At 36.6% G+C, this 22,185-nt stretch overlaps 1 protein-coding gene across 31 annotated transcripts in view; it reads left to right on the top strand.

Moving 5' to 3' along the window:
* Positions 1-1,909: 1,909 nt before the first annotated feature.
* LOC129284048 (uncharacterized) overlaps positions 1,910-22,185 on the top strand; it is a 31,115-nt gene continuing 10,839 nt past the window's right edge. For 6 of the 31 annotated variants that reach the window (XM_064112947.1, XM_064112943.1, XM_064112945.1 and 3 more), the window contains exons 1-8: positions 1,910-2,104; positions 8,466-8,526; positions 10,869-10,907; positions 12,970-13,029; positions 15,488-19,055; positions 19,696-19,771; positions 21,136-21,346; positions 21,999-22,063. In XM_064112947.1, coding sequence (XP_063969017.1) covers positions 18,652-19,055; positions 19,696-19,771; positions 21,136-21,346; positions 21,999-22,018 — 711 coding nt within the window. In that variant the 5' untranslated portion in view covers positions 1,910-2,104; positions 8,466-8,526; positions 10,869-10,907; positions 12,970-13,029; positions 15,488-18,651 and the 3' untranslated portion in view covers positions 22,019-22,063. Of the gene's footprint in view, positions 2,105-8,465; positions 8,527-10,868; positions 10,908-12,969; positions 13,030-15,487; positions 19,124-19,695; positions 19,772-21,135; positions 21,347-21,998; positions 22,160-22,185 lie in introns of all 31 variants that reach the window. The other 25 variants (XM_064112954.1, XM_064112951.1, XM_064112950.1 and 22 more) reach the window with 18 other exon arrangements.

Raw genomic sequence — 22,185 nt, 5'->3', positions numbered from 1 at the left:
AGATTCTACATTCCTCTATTTCGTGAGCTATATCTCCATTTTTTCTTGTTAGTTATCCCTGAGCTTTTGGTATGATGTAGCTGAGATTCTAAGCTTTCGGAAGTGTGTCCTCCTTTTTTCAAGGTCATTAGGTCATCGTGACGTCATCCAGGCGCCATTTTGTAAAAATCAGGTCATTATCATATCTCGATAACGAGTCATCAAAAATCAACTATATTTGGTATACATCAACTTCAGGTCAACGGTCAACTAAAAATTTCATCAAATTCCGCGCGCGCACCTCGACGCGCACGTACGCGCGCATTAAAATTTTAAAATGCTCAAATTCGTTCCAAATTAATTTTCCATACGTTTCAGGCCATTTTAAGCATTTTGCAAAAAAACGCGCGCACGCACATGCGCGCGCGTTTTCGCGCGTAAATGCATCTTCCAACATAGAATCGCCATTTTTTTTAAATCAATGCACCGATAATATAATTCTGAACAATTTGATACCTTGATCAACCTTCTACGACAAGTAATAACGAAATTATCACCTGTTAAACTTTGCAGCACGTGTGCGCGCGAGCTCTCACTACAGGGCCATATATGGCCAAAAAAAGGGGGCAATTGAAAATTCACTATACCTCTTTAAATAGTCCGTTGACCCCATTTTTTTTTCATATATCGATAGAGTATGAGTTGTAGATTTGATTTCATGTCACCATTGTCCCTCAATTTGATCATGACGTCATCAAAATTGCGCCTAAACTGAAAATTTCATTTTTTCAAAAATGACGTCATCAAATTTATGCAAATTTGATCATAACTCCGTGAATATTGATCATTTTTCGCCCAGATTTCGATATGTCGTAGTTTAGAATGTACTCTTTCTCGACAGTTTACATAAATTTTCATTTTGAAAAACGCATCATGGTGTAAAATTGCGATGAAAAGAGGCATGTCATTTTTCCTCATTTTACGTGTAATCTCTATGGGACATGACTTTTTCTCAAAACTAGATTCGACATTCCTCTATTTCGTGAGCCATATCTCCATTTCTTCTTGTCAGTTTTTCCTGAGCTTTTAGTATGTTGTAGCTTAGATTCTAAGCTTTCGAAAATGTCGACCTGTTTTTTCGATCAGATGCCGGGATCATGTCCTTTTTTCGCTTGCAAAATAGGATTTGCAATTCTCAAATTTGCTTACGTGTAATCTCTATGGGAACGTGTAATCTCTATGGGGAATATTGTGGCTCAATGGATAACGCACTTGACTTGAGTTCTCGGGTGCGCAGGTTCGAGTCCTGGGGGTGAACAAAGAATTTTTTTCATTTTTTTTTCTTTTTACCACCTCGTACATGATCCTTTATGGTATTTAAAAGGTATGAAAGTTAAAATTAAGCAAGATTAAACAGATTACTAGAAATTTAATTCGTCATGAGGACGAATTAGGTGGTCTGTCTTCAATATTTATGATCATGCTCATTTTCAATTCAATGATCCAATATAATGTTAATGTAAAATGATGTATTAAGATATGAATTGATGAATGAAGAACTGATGAACTGATAGATTGAACTGATGTGAAATGAACTGAATTGATGAGCTAAACTGATGAATGAACTGATAGATTGAACTGTGACCTGAACTGAAGTGATAACTTTACTGATGAACAAAATACTGAGAAATGATTATGTTCAAAATCATGATCATAATGAAATCTAATGAAAATATAGATATAGAGAAGAGAGAGAGACGGGTTATAGTCATGTAAAAATACATGAGCTGGACCGAAGGATGAAAGAGGAATCATGAGGATAGTGTAATGAAACATGGTAGGGGTGAAATAAGAATACAAAGGGCATAGAGGTAATTTGTCACGCTGACAAATTAAGGCGATATGCAATGCATGTCCAGTACATTATAGGCGAATTGTCCACGGGCGAGTTGAACCATGCAGATTTGGTATGCATTCTGGACGATTTACGGTACTTTAGATTTGTACATGTACTGTACGTTCGTACGTACTACGTGTGCATGCATCGAATCAGGGACAACTCGGAGTTGTTACTTTGAAGTTTGAACAGGGAGGTGCTTTGAATAATTTGACTGTGTTTGAAGGTGTAAGTATTATAGGATCATACTTAGGCCGGCCAAATCGTGGTTTCGGGAACCACTCGTCGATTTGTATACGCGCACTTGTGTACAAAGTGAATGGAGGTGGAAATGAGGAACCGTGCGTGTGACTGAATAAAGCGCTGCTGTATGAAGTGAACGGTGGTATACAAATAATGCATGCAGCCGAGTGCGTTAGTACGGAACTGGAAATGCAGAGCACGCGAGGTTTCTTTAGATAGGAGTCGCACTGTGCACGAGCCGCTTGCGGCGAGTGCCCAGTGTGCTCCATCTGAAGAAACCGAGCTTTCTCTGCATTTACTTTTACGCACGACAGAGCAAGTGCATTATTTGTTTTATAAAATAGCAACACAGGAACAATTTTTAAAAAGTCACAGTACAGTTTTGTTGGACTTCTACCGCACTGGTTTGCTCGAGCGTGCAATGTCAATTTTCGTTGCACACCTTTTGCACTACCGTGCAGTGCACAAAAAAAGTTGGATGTCATGTGACGCGTATTGACCAATCGCGATGCTTGAAATAATACAGCTATTTTATAATTCCCAATATCACGATAATGCCTAGGTATTAGGGGTATAGTCACGTATTGTATTACCGGACACTATTATGATTCCGGACGCGCATATTACTGCGTTCTAAAACAAATTCGTACCGTAAGACTTCCGCAATTCAATTTCACAGAGCAATACATAGAACAAGATTGCAAAAACAAGGCGAAAAATCCAACTTTTACCTAATTATCTCTAAAAATGACAGAAAATGCTTAAAATATCATATAACATAGTTTTGTATTAACAATTGATATATTTTCTAACGGAAATATGGGCCTGATTTGCCGAATTTCAATCTCGTCCACTCCTTCGATCGAATGAGGTGTGGTGTATTGTGGGTGATCGTCGATGGCTAGTTCTCAAGGTACCCGTGCGCGAGGTTTACCGTGAGTAGAGCCGTCGATCGGGAGCGCATTGATAGAACTTGATGAGCGTCACGTTACGAACGCGAGCATATTATTATTGGAAAGTGCCATGGAACATCAAATGCAGCTAACAAGACAAAATAAAATAAGTTATCAAACACGAATTTATTACCAACATCTGCTCAGATTCGATATAAAAAAGCAAATAATACTTAGAATTTACTCATGATATGATATAAGAAGAAAAAAATCACAAAAAATTGTTCTTACATCATTATAATCAAGGATATCTTTACCCGTCCGGCGCGCGTCCGGAATCATGATGTAATTTGTCGCGCACGAAAATAATTGTTTTTCGTGGAGGGGTATGCGGCAAGTGCGATGCAAAGAAAATGGTTGGTAAATATAAAATAATTTTATCATATTCATAATTTTCATAATATTTGGAATAGCAACTGTGAATTTTTCTTGATGGTATTTCCTCTAGTTGTCATTTTTAAAGCACTGAAATAAAGGTGTCCGGCAATAGGATACACTGCCATATATAAAATAAAGTAATATTTGTTAATGTTTGAATTTAAAACTATAATCTTAGCCTAACTAAGTTAGTAAATACAGGGTGTCTGATCGCGCACTCGGGATCGGGTTTTGTGTGCTAAAATGTCAATGTTTGTAATTAGCAAATTGAGATTGAAACCAATACTGCTTGTGATCCTGAATGAAGGTGAAACTCAATAAATGAGGTGTCGGCGCTAATGCGCTTTCATACTCATAGCCATACTTTGACCCGTAACTCCGGCGTGGAGCACTCAAGGGTTCATTTCTATTCTGCCTGTGGGGAATCTACAGGTAGGACTATGGTATGCCAATGCTGTACACAGCACACACTTTAAAATATCATTAAAATATCACTTTTGTGACCAAACATACTAGTTTCCATACAGTTGCAATTTATTTATCGCAAGTAACTTGGGAGTAATTTTTTTATTCACCAGAGCGCTCGAAAAGTTGAATTTTGGGCATATTTTTGTATACGCCCTCTATTGGTGGAAAGTAATATGGCACTACAATTTTGGTTTTTCAATCTCTATTTTTAATTAAGAAAAAATAATTTAAAGATTCAAATTTACTTAATAGCCAAGTTATATGATGAATAGCTGTACTGGAACCTGACAGTGTAAAAAAATCAAGGATTTGTCCCAAAGGAAAAGAGAAAATAAACCAAACATTGCCAACCTTATTTCACCACACAAGGAGGAGTAACAGAGAACAAGGTTATATCATAACCTTGTTCATAGAATGAGTGGGCGTGGAGTTACCCTACTAAAATATAGGGCCTAACTTAGGCCCTAGGCCTACCCCAGGCCCTAGGCCTACCCCAATTCAAGGAAATAGGCCTACGTATCAATTGTTTAAATAAGGCCGTAATGTAAAAGTCCCCATGTTTCTTACCTGTTTCGTGTCAATTTTCTAATATCTTTTTAAGTATTTTCTGGAAAAACGTTGACATTAGTAAAAAAAAAGAAAATTGACACGAAACATGGGGACTTTTAAATTACGGCCCTTATTTAAACAATTGATACGTATTTCCTTGAATTGGGGTATATTTTAGTAGGGTAACTCCGAATGTTGTAAATCGGATCAAAAATCAGATCGAAAATCGGATCGGCAGTTAAGCTTCTAAAATTGAAATCGAATAGAAAAGCGAAGTTAAAAAAGAAAGGAATACATCAAAATTTTATTTATACCACGATCTTTAAAAGTTCATGGCGGGGTCCGCTATCACCACGAGGTTGAAGAGAAGATTTATATCATCATAAACGATGTAAGAGAGTAACGCAATGAGCTCCGTCAGTAGCACGATCTTTAAAAGTTCACGGCGGGGTCTGCTATCACCACAAAAGATGTCTATTATCATAAAGGGGTAAGAGAGTAGCGCAGTGAGCTCCGTCGTTAATACGACCTTTCAAAGTTCACGGCGGCATCCGCTATCACCACGAGGTTGAAAAAAGAATGTATATCATCATGAACGATGTAACAGAGTAACGCAATGAGCTCCGTTTGTAGCATGATCTTTAAAAGTTCATGGCGGCATCCGCTATCACCACGAGGTTGAAAATAAAATGTATATCATCATAAACGATGTAAGACAGTAACGCAATGAGTTCCTTCAATAGTAAGATCTTTAAAAGTTCATGGCGGGGTCCGCTATCACCACGAGGTTGAAAATAAAATGTATATCATCGTGAACGATGTAAGAGAGTAACGCAATAAGCTCCGTCAGTAGCACCATCTTTAAAAGTTCACGGCGGGGTCCGCTATCACCACGAGGTTGAAAATAAAATGTATATCATCATAAACGATGTAAGAGAGTAACGCAATGAGCTCTGTCAGGACCACGATCTTTAAAATTTCACGGCGGGGTCCGCTATCACCACAAAAGATGTCTATCATCATAAAGGGGGTAAGAGAGTTGCGCAGTGAGCTCCGTCTTTAATACGACCTTTCAAAGTTCACGGCGGCATCCGCTATCACCACGAGGTTGAAAATAAAATTTATATCATCATAAACGATGTAAGACAGTAACGCAATGAGTCCCTTCAATAGTACGATCTTTAAAAGTTCATGGCGGGGTCCGCTATCACCACGAGGTTGAAAATAAAATGTATATCATCGTGAACGATGTACATGTAAGAGAGTAACGCAATAAGCTCCGTCAGTAGCACGATCTTTAAAGGTTTACGGCGGGGTCCGCTATCACCACGAGGTTAAAGAGAATATGTCTATCATCATAAAGGGGGTAAGAGAGTAGCACAGTGAGCTCCGTCGTTAATTCGACCTTTCAAAGATGTCTATGTCAAAGATGTCTATCCTACATCGGAATAGATAATACCGCGTCTTTCTCCCTGAATAATGTGACTTCTAAATAGCTAACTTAGCACCTCAAAAACCATATTGAAATATGTTCTGAACGACCACGCACTGTTACTAGATCTACGCCGATTTTTTATTTTCGATTTTTTCTTTCAAGGGCCATGATCGAAGATCGGCAAGTGATCGCCGATTGTGGTGAAATCGAATGGAATCGGTTGCCGATTTCAAAATCGGTTACAAGCTTACTAACTCCACGCCGGAGTTACGGGTCAAAGTATGGCTATGAAAGCGCATTAGCGCCAAGGTGTCATATGAAAGAGCAGGTTTTTCTCCATATTCCCCAAAGGGGCTCACCCCCGGAATTTTAAAAATATTTTGATCAAAACAGCGATTTAAACATTGTTTCCATGGTAACTCTGAGATTTACAAATTTCATGAAATGAGCCCCCGACGGATAAGTTGGGCCAGCTCTAGGGTCTATATCCATGTGCTTATTTTTTCTCTAGTCCCAAGGGATCACGAGCAGTTACAGTTTGAAAATACCCTTACCCCACGCTTTGCATATCGTGCTGTGCAGCTTTTGAGCAAAAATTATAACTCGGCGTGTAGAGTAAGGGCCCCATGATTCGACTACTTAAGCAATTGATGTAATAATTCAACCACTTCTTGTTTATGTCTCATCACACTTTTCATATTCAATTATCATTAAAATTGTGATTTTTCTTTTCCATATTCATTGTTTGTAATAATAGTTCATTTTTATATCGCAAAAGAAACTTAAAAATAACCCGTAAACCCCATGATTCGACCTGTTGCTCCATTACTCCATTACCGCGCGTGCAAAGTCTATGTGTCTGTGGAGCCGCGGAACGCACCGGCAGCCCAGCGGCAAAACGGCCGCCGGCTGCTCCGGGCACCTTGCTCGCCATTGCTCCGATGCGGTGTGTGTTTCAGCAGCGCTGTACAGCGGTCGATTCTTGGTGCTGCGTGATGCAAAACGGAGATGGCGCTAACTTATTTTTTCCCAAAGCATCAGGCCTACCTATCCTACGATTTGGATAGCGATCGCAAGAGCAAGTCTTGGGCTGCGATTACCAAAAAGCCCGATCGGATTTCGTAAATTTTGAGGTTTTTATGCAAGTTTTTCCAAACCCTCTCTGCTTAGGAAAACCATAAGGATCACCCTTTTTCAATTTTTCCGCAAACATAGCAACTTTTTCTGGAAAAATTTGATATTTTAGTGACAAATTTGGGGAATGTTTTTGGCATGTTTGATCAAAGTGGTAGTGGGTCTACTAGGCTGTCTACATGTGAGTAATGTAATAAATGTATGCATTATCAATGAAAAATCTGTCACAGTGCAAAATAGGTTTTTCTTAGTGTGCGGTTGATTTGACGGGGTCGTTACTCTACCACTTTTTTGTCCATTCTGTATCTTTTGATAGAAACATCGGTGAGCCTTGAAATTTGAAATCTGTTTTTCTGAGTAGTTGATTTTTTTTCAATTATCCCACCATGATGGGGAAAAACAATCCAAAAGGGAAAATTGAAAAATCCTTCAGACACCCTAAACTAAGTCTTAAGACAGGTTAAGTCTTAATACTTCTATTACTAGGTTTTAGCATCCAAATCAGTATGGGAATCCTGCTCATGAGCACACATAAGGTCCGGGATAGCCCCGGAACGCTCCCGCAAAGCGGGAGCGTCCTAAACGGGACCCTGCATTTTTTGTGTTGTGGCGATCTGACGGCTAGTTGCAGCTGGTGTAAAATTGATCCGTGTAAGTTAATATACAATAAAGTGAAAATTGATAATACTTGCCAAGTATGTTCCCTTATTATTACAACACACAAACTTTAACAACTTATCAAAATGTTGAACAAAGGTAGATTTTCCTCTCCATTCGTTCCCTTACAGAGAGTTGTTTTCTTTGTTCTTTTACAACACGATTTGCTTCGATTAGAGCAGCCAAGTTTATGCCTGACAATACACCATTTTGTTTACTATGAAACCCAATGCTGCAATGCTTTGCACGCGTTATACACGCCATTGTGTAATTCTCACAGTTTGGAGTAATCCTAGAAACGTCACAATTACCCACAAGTCATTGCGAAGCTCATGAATATGGGCTTGCCAGTGCTAGCAGACGACGCTGAAAATAGGGAATTTGATGTCTCTAGATATATTTTAGTGTAATTTGGGACTCGGGTTCTGGCTATTTATGGGGAAAGAACCATTAGTAATTACTAATTACCATAATAACATTGCTCGATAGCTAATCAAAATCAAGAAATCAATGGTATTTACCATAGTTTGCAGAGATATCATTAATTGTAAAGATATCATAGTTTTATGCAATGGCCTGTGATGGTTGATATGTATGACATACTGAATTGTTATGAGGTTGCACTGTATTATGAAATGTTGAGTGACATCAAAGTATGCAAATTAGTTGTTACCAAATTTAAATTTGTGATGGAATCTAAATTGGTTTTATCATTTTTGTATATTTTTTGGTCATGTTTTACGTGTAGTGTGTTATTTTGTTTTGACGACAGGTGGAATCTGTGACTTGGACCTGGAAGGCTGACGGTGTTCATACAAAATCTCTGATCCAGGGTAAATTGCATTTCTGCCTTCTTTGTGTTGCTATTCTGTTTACATCGTGAGGGTTTGCGGGAGGCAGATGTTAACACCATATTCAATCTCCAGTCATCCATCAATTATTTGCAGTGATCTGTGAAGACCGCGGGGAACTGCCAGAAAAAATAAACATTTTTAATTTTTTGTGGCAGTTGTGGTGGTTTGAAATGGACCGAATTCATTGAAGTTTACAACACTGTTTACCATGTGAAGATTGCCAGTGTTTGTGATAACCTGATAACACTGTGTTACACTGCCAGTTGTAAGACAGTGTTATCAAATTGTTATCAGAGACATTGCTATATTGTTTACACGGTCAACAGGGTTATGAACACGATCCATTTGAAATTGCCATGACCGTCACAACAAATTTAACATGTTTAATTTTTGAATCGGTTCCCGGCAGTATGGACGGATCACTCCGGATTAGGGCTGTAGTATTCCAGTTATTCCAAAAACAGTTATTATCCTTGGAAATCCGGTTGGTTTTCGGTTAACCTATACCGAATTGTGAGACATATTTTTAATCTGATATGTATCAATTTGCTAGGATTAAACACCAAAGTGTTTATTTTTGTTTAGTGGTACAAGGGTTTTGTAGTACTATAAGCCTAATTTCATTCATTTCGTTTGAAAATGTGATTGAACAATAATGATTTTTATCAATTTGATGTTGGTTTTGATCAGTTTTATCCATGTTTTAAAGTATTCAACATTATTTCTGCTTCATCTTAAGCTAAAACCTAAAAATGGTTTCAAATTGAAAACCGGTTTTGACTTTAGACGGTCAGTTTCAGTTTGGTTAACCTTTTGACTACAGCTTTACTGCGGATGAGTGACGGATGACTGGGGATTGAATACGGTGTTAATGCCTAAAGCCCCATTTACACATTGACAATTGAAACAGCAATTTATGGCAGTTTTACATTCCGCCATGGTCAACGAGCAATGCCTAAAGCCCCATTTACACATTGACAATTGAAACAGCAATTTATGGCAGTTTTACATTCCGCCATGGTCAACAAGCAATGACTAAAGACCCATTTACACTTTGGACAATTGAAACGCAATTTATGGCAGTTGTACATTCTGCCATGGTCAACGAGCAATGCGTAAACCCCCATTTACACATTGACAATTGAAACAGCAATTTATGGCAGTTGTACATTCCGTCATGGTCAAAGAGCAATGTGTTGAAACATTAGTTGGGTTGATACAGTACTTGCTAAACTTAAGAATTAGGTTGAAAACTTAATCATCTACGATTAGGTTGCTAATCATCAATCATTAGTGCCATATGGATGCACTAGAAAATTAGCAATTTCTAAGTTTAGTTGAAAATTCATACTCGAAAATTTCTTAGGGTTTATGCTCAATTCACGAGCAGCGGGGGGTCTGCAGTCTATCATTATCCTGTGTGGACGCAATTTAATCAATGAGCTCCACGATTAGCGTGACCTCTCCGTCAACCCTCTGTGCGTCCCTGTAGTTGGGATTATCTTGGCATTTCCGGCCAATGATTGATTGGGAGGGTTGCTTAAAAACTTAATCTTAAACATTAGTTGTCGTGTGGACGCTCATTATTATTTATGGGCTAAGCTCTTATCATTGATGATAAGCAATTGTCAATGATTAGGTACTGTTTAAATGTAACTATTGTAGGACATTAGAGGACTGTTGTTGTGGAGGAACGTGGGACAGATTTATTGCTTTAAAGGTAGGCGTGAATTAGATCTCTAAATTTGAATATTACAAAAACAAAAAAAAATTTAAATACAATTTTGATAATAGCTAGGTTGGTTCCAAAGAACGACTGGAATCTTGATACACATTTATACTGCCCTCATGCTATCTGAAAGAAAACTATCAGGTTGGATAATTAATGTAGGTGACCTTTGGGAAAAATCCATTCTAGCATATTAATTTAGCATGAAAAATGCATACAGTATTAGTGTTTTGTCAAGTCCGGGGCCCCGTTGCATAAAACTATTGTATCTTTACAATTAATGGTATCTCTGCAAACTATGGTAATTACCATAGTAACGGTGCTCGATAGCTAATCAAAATCAAGAAATCATTGGTATTTATCATAGTTTGTAGAGATAGCATTAATTGTAAAGATATGATAGTATGACATACTGAATTGTTATAATGAGGTTGCACTGTATTATGACATGTTTAAGTGACATCAAAGTATGCAAATTAGTTGTTACCAAAGTTGAATTTGTGATGGAATTTAACTTGGTTTTATTTTTTATTATATATTTTGGTCATGTTTTACCTTTACCTGTACTTTTATTTTTTTGTTTTGATGACAGGTGCTATCTGCCATTTGGACTGAAGAAAGTTTTTGGAGTGTAGGTATATTGAGTGTCTGAAACAAAAGTTGACACTTTTGAATATTCTGCCAAATAAAAAATGTGAAACATTTTCGAGAAATTGTCATATGTATGGATGGTTGAAACTCTCGTCTATCATATGACAATAAAAAATCTGATAATAATTCATGCTTGGGTGAGCACTGGCCACTTTTGTAAAGGGTATGAAAGTTAGGTTGCGCAAGATTTGGTTGTTTAATTTGGCTGAGCGAGAAGTCCCCCAGCATAACAATTGTTAATGGTCTGATGAATTTATGATTAATTATGATGGATATGGGTTTGTGCTGTGTATGATGTGTCCCACCTCTTGCCCCAACCCCACCCAAGTACATTTAAAGGAGAATGAAACCCTGATTTTTAGTTTTATTGTGTTAATCAAGAGTTAAAGAATTCTTATTGTGGTACAGAAATCATGCTTGCACGACGACTGCAAGCGAAGCCAGAGCCGAACGAAGATCCCGTACTATGTTGTCTGCTTCAACCGGAAGCCGCCATTTTCTCACTATCTCTCTCCACATCGCCGGGTTCTGATGTAGGGTATGGAGAGTGGGAATTTCAAAGACAATTGTCAGCTAGTCATCTGCTATTGTGTTTGTTCTGATCATGCGTATTGAAATTCAATGAAACTCTTTATTCCCAATGATATTCCCATTGATAGTCCATGCCATACGTAACAACCCTGCAGTATCTAGAAATATTTTGACAAAATGTCTCGCTACTGCTGTGTGAGCCATACAAATTTGCGCCAGCCCTGAAAAAGGCACTCAGCAGGGTGGAGGGGGTGGGGGTGTCCCCAAAATGTTGATAATGAGGTAGGGGTACTAGGCCATGACCGACTGCTTAGCTGACAACCCAAAAAACAAACAAAAACAAAAATCATTCGCAGCATGTAGTCGTCTTTAAGGGTCATTTTGGCGGACAAGGGTACCGATTATTAGGGGTTTTTATTCAAGAAAATGATGTTTTTGTGTACTTTAGCGACTGAATGGGCAAAAATATCTAGTATCTATAGTAAAATTACAAAACTACACCCCATGTTTAGGGATTTTTTCGGCAAAACCATACCCCATGTTTAGGGATTTTTTTGTCAAAAAAGTCACCCATTTCAGCGGCACATCCCTGTTAACCATATTAGGTGAGTAAGCCCCCGGGGGTATTATCACCATCACTGTACGTGACTGAGCTGACAAGCCAAAAAGGCAAAAACCATAGGGAGAGGGAAAAATTGCCCAAATTGCCCCCCTGCCACCCCCAGACGCTGCGCCTGATTACAAAATGTAATACATGTTTACTTATTCATATACTCTTGATTACATAAACCACGTCATACATATCACAACCGATATCTATCATAATTAATCATTGATTCATCACAGACAAGCAATTTCTATTTTGAGGGACTTCTCAGCCAAAATGGACAACGAATTCTTGTGCAACTTAATTTTCATACTCTTTACAAAAGTGGCCAGTGTTCACCCAAGCATGAATTATTTTGATATTTGTTGGTGTCATATGATAGATGAGACCTTCAGCCATTTATTCATACACTGAGCGTCAAAAGAAACTTAAAACCTTTTAGAGTAATGCGCACTAAAATTTACCACATTGAAATGAATGATTTTTAGATTAATGTTAGCTACAGTCCTCATTACCTATGTCAAAAAACAAAGAAATCAAAAGTGCCAAAAATTAGATAAATGCCTTCAAATCACAAGTCCTTTTTGTAAAATCACAGACTCTGCTCCCTTTCTACTGCGCAGACTTTTGAACACTACTATAGCTATTCAGCTTTTTATTTTTCTCTTTTTGTTTTTTTATTTTATTAACATTTTTACTGGATTTGTACAGCAAGCCACAGTGGAAATCACAGGTGTACAAAGATTGTGAAGTTAGTGAAAAAGTTGAATGGGTTGATTCCTTAGTTCGAAGTGCTGCATTTATAAATTTTTAATTTGTGATAAAATTTAAATTCGTGATTGTATGGGTTTTTGTTATATAGTTCAGCTATGATTTACTTATATTTTGTCATTTTTCTTTGTAGGACAGGCGCTATCTCCAGTGTAACAGTTGCTGTATCTGGAGGAAGAAAAGTGTTGAGAGTGTAGGTATACAGCATGGCCCAAAAAGAATGCAAAGATTTTGATCTCTTATTACAACGAGATTCTTGATTGAATACCATTGATTTTTTGCTGTATTGGATATAATATTATATTAAAAGTAATTTGACACCAAGTTCATCATGTATGGATAAGGGGTTTTGATTGTAGGGCTATTTCTTTGAGCCAGTGTCATTTGCAAAATGTGCTACTTTTTCACCAAAAAGCAGTCTCAAAGCAGTAGGAATTTTCTGTCTGACGGCATCCCATGGCACCAGCTCTGTTGACAAAAGCATAATTTTCCTCGCTCTGAAAAGGAAGACAGTATGAATGAAACCGAGGCATTCATTATGTAACTTTGTGGGAGGCCCGGGTGATGTGATTTCCATTGTTTTTGTGAATCGAGACGTGGTTTGCGTGATCATTGTGATGTTAAGCTGGAAAGGTGCGGGGTGGGAAAATTAGGTCATGAACAATTGTGCGTATGGCAGGGGGGGGGGGGGGACTTTGCTGGCCCGAATGGAGATTGGTCTGGTTATTCATTTAATGCGGAAAATGTGTCCAACTTTATGTGACTGTTAGGATTTGGGAATGGATAGGGGATGGGGGGGGGGGCCTCTCCACATGACTGGCTATGCACCTATTTAAAAAAAAAACATTGCAAGGGCGTGTGTGTGGGGGGGGGGGGGTACTCACCCCAAATTTTGGTAGGTATGTAACATCACAACTTGGGAAGGGTAACTGGAGACACTGGGATAGATATGTGATCTGTTACCAAATCTTAATCCAGTACCATCATTTAGTTGTCACGATGACGTCAAGTTGATTTGAAACTTTGATTCTAAAATTCTAGACATTTCTTGAATGAAATAATTAGCGTCACCGTTATCTTTTCAGATCCGCATATGTACTTTCGTTATTCTTCATGCCCCACTCTGACCTGTCATGCATTAACTGCCGATCACGTCTTTTCCCCACCCCGCACCATGATGCATACTGGCACATCTTGATTCACCACGACGATGAAAATCACATCGCCTGGGCCTCTCACAAAGTTGCGTAATAAATGTCTCGGTTTCATCCATGTTGTCTTCCTTTTTAGAGCAAGGACAATTATGCGTTTGCCAACACAGCTGGTGCCATGGGACGCCGTCAGAAAGAAAATTGCTGCTGCTTCAACACTGCTTTCGAGCGAAAAAGTAGCACATTTTGAAAATGACACTGCCTCAAAAAATAGAATCAAAACGCCTTATCCATACATGATGAACTTGGTGTCAAATTACTTTTAATAGAATATTCTATCCAATACAGCAAAAATCAATGGTATTCAATCAAGAATCTCGTTGAAATAACGGATCAAAATCGTTGCATTCTTTCTGGGCCACCCTGTATAATCAGGATAATGTTAGCATTTTGTCAAGTCCTCGTGGCTGAGTTTTATCCCATACTGTATTGTTGACGGTGGAATAACACGACATGTGAACTGCCCAAATGAGTGCAATCATTGTGCTATTCCATCATTGAATAGATAGTGTGGATGGTTTAAACGTAACAGGCACAAGGCCTTGACAAAAGGCTAGTGTAATGTGAACTTGACTGTATCTTGGGTTACATGTATTTTGGTACATGTAAATAAATTTGGAGGGAATAGGTCAAAGGTCATACAGTGGAACCTCGTTATAAAGAGGTCGGATATAACAAAACCCTCTTATAACAAGGTAATTTCGCTGGTCTCAGCTCTTAATATTTCCTGGTTTTTTTACCCTGATATAATGAGAAACCTGTTATAACAAGGTAATTTTCATGGTCCCAAGGTCCTTGTTATAACGAGGTTACACTGTATTTTGGTGGATATGTTGTGTGCTCTGCAGGTTACATTTATTGATGGATTTTTTATATTTTTTAAAAAGATGTGCATCATAGTAAAATCTACACATCTATAGTTTTTAGTGATGCCCCCAGTGTTCCGTCTTTTATCGGGTCAAAGGTCATATTTTGGTTCACATTCTTGTGTGTGCTCTAACAGAGGTCTGCATATTTTAGTCGATTTTGACATGCATCAGTTTAAATTGTTCCTTTTTAGTCATGCATTGAGATATGTATTTGGTATCAAATGGAAAAACAGAAAACGTTAATAATAAACATTTAGTTTGATTAAAACTTGTTGATTAGTGTTTCGTGAAATATGGGTTAGTTTTGAGGCTGCTTTTCTTCATTACCATAGTAACTACAGTGAAACCTCGTTATAAAGAGGTCAGATATAACAAAACCCTCTTATAACAAGGTAATTTTGCTGGTCCCAACTCTTTATATTTCTTTGTTTTTTAACCCTGATATAATGAGAAACCTGATATCACAAGGTAATTTTCATGGTGCTAAGGACCTTATTATAAAGAGGTTCCACTGTAGTGTATACTGGGTATGAAATCCACAAACCATATATGTTATTATCTCTTCTTGCAGGTGTCTGGGTCCTGTGATCAAATTGCAACGAGAAGTCTTTGTTTTGTCTTGTGATTGTATATTTGTCTGTCTTTGTTTACTCGTTTATCTTTATCTTTCCTAATCTCAGAAGAGATCCTGCTCTCCGAAGAAGAGAGTGAACCGCACCCCGAAGGGTGTGTCTTTTTTTCAAATCTCAGAAGAGATCCTGCTCTCCGAAGAAGAGAGTGAACCCCACTAGAAGGGTTTTCATTTTATCATTGTATTCATTAACGCAAAACTTGATATCATCTTTCACGTCTTTCCTAATCTCCGAAGAGATCCTCCTCTCAGAAGAGAGTGAACCTCACCCAAAAGGGTGTGTCTTTTATCCATTTATTCCATTTCACCTTCATCAATCTATATATTGGAAGACACAAGTTGTTTTCTGTGAATCTATATATTGGAAGACACAAGTTGTCTTCTGTGAATCTATATATTGGAAGTCACAAGTTGTCTTCTGTAAAGAACCAAAGAAACCAAAGAAATATATTACTCAAACTCAATCTTGATCTCTCCTGAAATTGAATCTTCAATTTCTTCTGTTGCTGAAACTGTGAAATTGTGTGGAAATTGTAGAAAATAAGAGATTTGACAAGAGTGTTAGAAACAAGAATTAGAAGAAAACTTTATTTTTAAGTTGATTTTGAGTGAAAGAAAGCTGACTGGTTAATTGCTTGTTTAAGACATTGGATAAAGTTGTTGGTGTACAGAGAGAAAAAGGTGAATTGATTGAATAACTGAATTGTTGGAAGTTGATTGTGACCAATAGAGATTGTTTTGGTTGGTTGATTGAGTGATTTGATAAAACTAAAATTTGTGAATATTACCTTTAGCATATAAGGTTGAATTTAGAAAAATAACTAAGACCATCTAATTAGGCAAAACGAGAACACTTCGTACTAGCAGAGAGAAATTACACAATAAAAAATAACATAACACAGAAGTTTATCTTAAAGAGCGCCATCTTGAGGCAAAAACAATACGTTTAAATACATCGTAAACGGAAGTTCACTTACATTGAGGAGGTATAAATTTATTTTGGTCTTTACTGAGACAACGTTTTGAAGAATACATTCCACTTTTGTATTGATTTTTGATTGAAATAAGTACTCAAACATAACAAATTTTCAAAGCAGAAAAATCTTAAATTGAGACAATTAATATCTCTTATACAAAGTTGTACCATTTAGACACGTAGCTTAATTTCAGATTTGTTTCACAAAGGATACGAATTTTAATTAATAGAGCGCCATCACAAGGCATATACATTATAGTGAATTCTTTTGATTTATATAGATAAGTCAAACTGTAAATCATCAAAATACAGAGTATTAGTAACAGTATTGGGTGACCATATAACAGAAAAGAAATATATTACTCAAACTCAATCTTGATCTCTCCTGAAATTGAATCTTCAATTTCTTCTGTTGCTGAAACTGTGAAATTGTGTGGAAATTGTAGAAAATAAGAGATTTGACAAGAGTGTTAGAAACAAGAATTAGAAGAAAACTTTATTTTTAAGTTGATTTTGAGTGAAAGAAAGCTGACTGGTCAATTGCTTGTTTAAGACATTGGATAAAGTTGTTGGTGTACAGAGAGAAAAAAAGTGAATTGATTGAATAACTGAATTGTTGGAAGTTGATTGAGTGATTTGATAAAACTAAAATTTGTGAATATTACCTTTAGCATATAAGGTTGAATTTAGAAAAATAACTAAGACCATCTAATTAGACAAAACGAGAACACTTCGTACTAGCAGAGAGAAATTACACAATAAAAAATAACATAACACAGAAGTTTATCTTAAAGAGCGCCATCTTGAGGCAAAAACAATACGTGTAAATACATCGTAAACGGAAGTTCACTTACATTGAGGTATAAATTTATTTTGGTCTTTACTGAGACAACGTTTTGAAGAATACATTCCACTTATGTATTGATTTTTGATTGAAATAAGTACTCAAACATAACAAATTTTCAAAGCAGAAAAATCTTAAATTGAGAGAATTAATATCTCTTATACAAAGTTGTACCATTTAGACACGTAGCTTAATTTCAGATTTGTTTCACAAAGGATACAAATTTTAATTAATAGAGCGCCATCACAAGGCATATACATTATAGTGAATTCTTTTGATTTATATAGATAAGTCAAACTGTAAATCATCAAAATACAGAGTATTAGTAACAGTATCGGGTGACCATATAACAGAAAAGAAATATATTACTCAAACTCAATCTTGATCTCTCCTGAAATTGAATCTTCAATTTCTTCTGTTGCTGAAACTGTGAAATTGTGTGGAAATTGTAGAAAATAAGAGATTTGACAAGAGTGTTAGAAACAAGAATTAGAAGAAAACTTTATTTTTAAGTTGATTTTGAGTGAAAGAAAGCTGACTGGTTAATTGCTTGTTTAAGACATTGGATAAAGTTGTTGGTGTACAGAGAGAAAAAAAGTGAATTGATTGAATAACTGAATTGTTGGAAGTTGATTGAGTGATTTGATAAAACTAAAATTTGTGAATATTACCTTTAGCATATAAGGTTGAATTTAGAAAAATAACTAAGACCATCTAATTAGGCAAAACGAGAACACTTCGTAATATAGCAGAGAGAAATTACACAATCAAAAATAACATAACACAGAAGTTTATCTTAAAGAGCGCCATCTTGAGGCAAAAACAATACGTTTAAATACATCGTAAACGGAAGTTCACTTACATTGAGGTATAAATTTATTTTGGTCTTTACTGAGACAACGTTTTGAAGAATACATTCCACGTTTGTATTGATTTTTGATTGAAATAAGTACTCAAACATAACAAATTTTCAAAGCAGAAAAATCTTAAATTGAGAGAATTAATATCTCTTATACAAAGTTGTACCATTTAGACACGTAGCTTAATTTCAGATTTGTTTCACAAAGGATACGAATTTTAATTAATAGAGGGCCATCACAAGGCATATACATTATAGTGAATTCTTTTGATTTATATAGATAAGTCAAACTGTAAATCATCAAAATACAGAGTATTAGTAACAGTATTGGGTGACCATATAACAGAGATAGTTTGAAAATAAGTTTATCCATTATATAGCTTTGAAATTTGTGTAACTTTGTTTTGGAAGAAAATTTTGTCGTGATGGATACAATTGAATTCATGAGCGTACTTGATGAAATCATAGACATACTGTCGAGCTGCGAGTCAACGATCAATGCAGACTCTGATGAATGTTTTGTTTGTAGCAATGACATCAAAGAAAATGAAAGTGATGCAACATGTGAGTGTTGTAGTAAGCAATTTCATGTGACATGTATGGGATTCCCTTGTGAAGACAAACTGAGTAACCTGAAATTGATCTGGATTTGTTCATTTTGTGGCAATAGCAACATTGCTCATCGCATGTTTGATAAAGTATGCATCCCTTCTCATTTCAATAGATACGAGCTTCTTGTGGATCAAGGTGATGAAGAGTGCATTACTGACATGCCAAACCAATCAACCAAGAAAAGGGACGGAAGAAAATGTACCAGATCAAAGAAGAGGTATGCAAAGAGGGGGAAGAAATCCTGTATGTTGCCTGAAAAACGATGTATTGATGACATGGAAATGAGTGAGTGTGACAGATGTAAACCTGATCCTGTAGACACAGAAAATCCATCCCAATCAGATTATGAACAATTGAGAAATGAAGAATTTGAAGATGATGCTGATGACTGGGTTACTGTAAAATCAAGAAAGACAAAATGGATGGAGAAAATTAAAGAGAGAAAATTGTATTCCAAATCAAAAGGTGATCATCGAACAGACGGGAAAATCAAAAGAAAATCAGTGAATGGTGTAGTCTTGGAACCAGGTGTGACTTACATCGGCAAAGTAATGAAGACATTCTATGAAAGCCATAAGAAAAAAAATGGAAACCAAAAGAAAAATGTATGTAAGGAAAACAAGAATGTAAAAAAAGAAGATGTCAGTTTGCAATCTTATACAGAAACTCTTTTGGCTATATATGCATACAGTGTGCAGTCCCCACATTCAATGAAATTGTACAGTGAGACCTGTGTGCAAATTGAAGCAGTGCAAGCACGATCCTGGGCTGACGTAGCAAGTTATTTGCCAAGTACTCGATCAAGAACAGATTCATGTGTTGATATTCATGCATGCACTCGTAATCTTTTTGAACAGATCAAGGATTTGCGAATGTACAGAGTTCATGCTGGTGGCAAGAAAAAAGAACAAGGTAAAGCAAGGAACAAGAAAGGTCAGTGTATCAAAGGGAAGAAAGGTACTGATGGAAATCACTCTTGTGATAAATCGGAGATTAGATTTGACAAAGATGAAAAGAAGAATGAGAAGCTGTATTCAAAGAAATCTATGAATGCAGGTGACCAAGGACTTGATCCAAATACATGTAAAAATGATGAAAACTCAGACAAGCATATTTGCAATATGAAAGACGATAAAGGTTCAGATGGAGTTGTGCAGGCTGATTCAAAGAATAATCTGCTAGAACTGAATTTTGATGAAAATAGGGAAATTGAAATAGACGATGATAGTGGCAGTGATGTTCATATACCAGTGAAACGTTCGTGTGCAAGATATTGTATAGAATCTGATAGTGATACAGACGCAGGTCCTGGATATGATTTATTCGATAGAAGTGTTTCACCAGAACGCAATATGCCTTTGAATGTTTGTGATAGACCAAAAGATATGCCCAGAAATGAACCAGTAGACAATGTCTGTGAATCAGTATTGGAAAATGATGATATGATGAAAAATGATTTTTCATATTTTTCAGATGGTGTAGAAGAAGATGCAGTGTTTGATAATGACTTAAAGAATAGAAGCTTTGATACATTAAAACATGGTACAGACAATGATACTGATATGTCATTTATTGGTGATGCTCATTCAATAAATCCTTTAGAATCTTCTTCAGATACATATATCAAAGACGAAGACATTGAAAAGGCAATAGATGCTAAAATGTACACATGTACTGATGAAACAGAAACAGAAGTTGAATTTGTAGCAGATCTTGGATTACGTGATAGACCGGATAAAGATTTCAAATTTGTACCCCTCCAGAATAATGACAAACAGAACATTTGTTCAAAAGTGAATATCAGATATATAGGCAAAAGCTGTGATTCAAGGCTAGATAAAAATAGCTTTATTGGAGTTCCTTTACATAGTAAACAAATTACTGATGATGGCAATTGTTTCTTTCGCGCAATTTCCTATGTAATTTCTGGAACTGAGCGTAATTATCCAATTCTAAGAAATGCCACTGTGAAACATTTATTGCAAACCAAGGACATGTTTAGTAATACATTGAGGCAAGAGTATAGAACAGTCAGAGAATATGTTCTGAAACGTGGAATAATGGAAGACAGAACATGGGCTACAGATACTGAAATTAGTGCTTTAGCAAATTTAATCGATACTGATATTTATTCATACAATGACCAAGTACCATGTTGGCAATTGTACTCTGCAAAGAAACCTGGAAGAATAAATATTGTAACATCTGATAAGGGAATTTATATACTATACACAGGAAATGTTCACTTTAATGTTGTTGAATCTGTAGATTTTGTCAATTTCAATTCATTGGAACAGACAAGAACAACTAAAGAAGATAAAACGTCAAAGAGAACCTTGCCATGTCCATCAAATCAGGCTGATGTTAAAATGAAGCATGTGTTCAAGAAGTGTAGATCCAAATGGCAGTTAGAAGAAGAAATTTATGAAGTAGTGGATAAGTCTCCTGAAACATTTCAAGATCATGTTGACCCAAAGGGAAAAAAACGTAGGCTTACGCTGGAGACTGGTACGTTAAATCATGATAAGAAGAAAAGTACTGCAAATCTTTTTGACATGACATATGAACAGTGTGCAAGTAAATTTAGGAACGAACATCCGTCTGAATCAGTTGTTCACAACGAACGTAACACCAAGGATGAAACCCTTGAAAGTGATCACAAAGACAAATGCACGAGTGTCAATACACAAATAACACTTGTTGCCCAAGGGACATTCAATCAAGGTGATACAAGATTTGGTGACTTAAGTGGAAAGCAGTGTGTTACCAATTCACTATCTGCACTGTTGTATAGCAAGGTAAAAAATGCCAATGATTGGAAAAGTACAGATCTAGACAGGATTTTGAATAACGGTAATGAATTATACTGTTACATACGGCGATCCACTTCACTCGACAACCAATACTTATTGATATCTGATCTATACGAATATTTGGATGCGTACAATGAATTGTTTAACATAGTATGCCGTGAACCAGTCACTGGATTGTTAGATGGAGATGAATTGATATTGGCCCAGTCTCTTTCGATGACATTGAAGCAAGCACTTGAAAAAGAACTCTGTACTGATTCTGATGCATGTTTTGTGACATTTGCTAGAAGTACTTTCATTGTATTATCTGGTCAAGATGTTTTCTTTATATTTGATTCACATTCCAGAAGCAGTCGAGGTTTCCTGATTTGTAACGGACACAGTGTTGTACTTCGTACTCAAAGCTGGCAAGGTGTGTACAAGCATTGCATGAGGTTAGCAAAATCAATGGGATGCCCCCTTCACACCGAATATGAAGTAACTAGTGTATGTGCTAAAGCAACTTCCGGTAAGAATGAAACCTTGAAAGGCTAT

Source organism: Lytechinus pictus, chromosome 18 (assembly GCF_037042905.1).
Source record: "Lytechinus pictus isolate F3 Inbred chromosome 18, Lp3.0, whole genome shotgun sequence".
Classification (NCBI taxonomy): Eukaryota; Metazoa; Echinodermata; class Echinoidea; order Temnopleuroida; family Toxopneustidae; genus Lytechinus; species Lytechinus pictus.
Note: the sequence above shows the minus strand (reverse complement) of the source record. Positions and strands in the feature narration are given on the sequence as shown.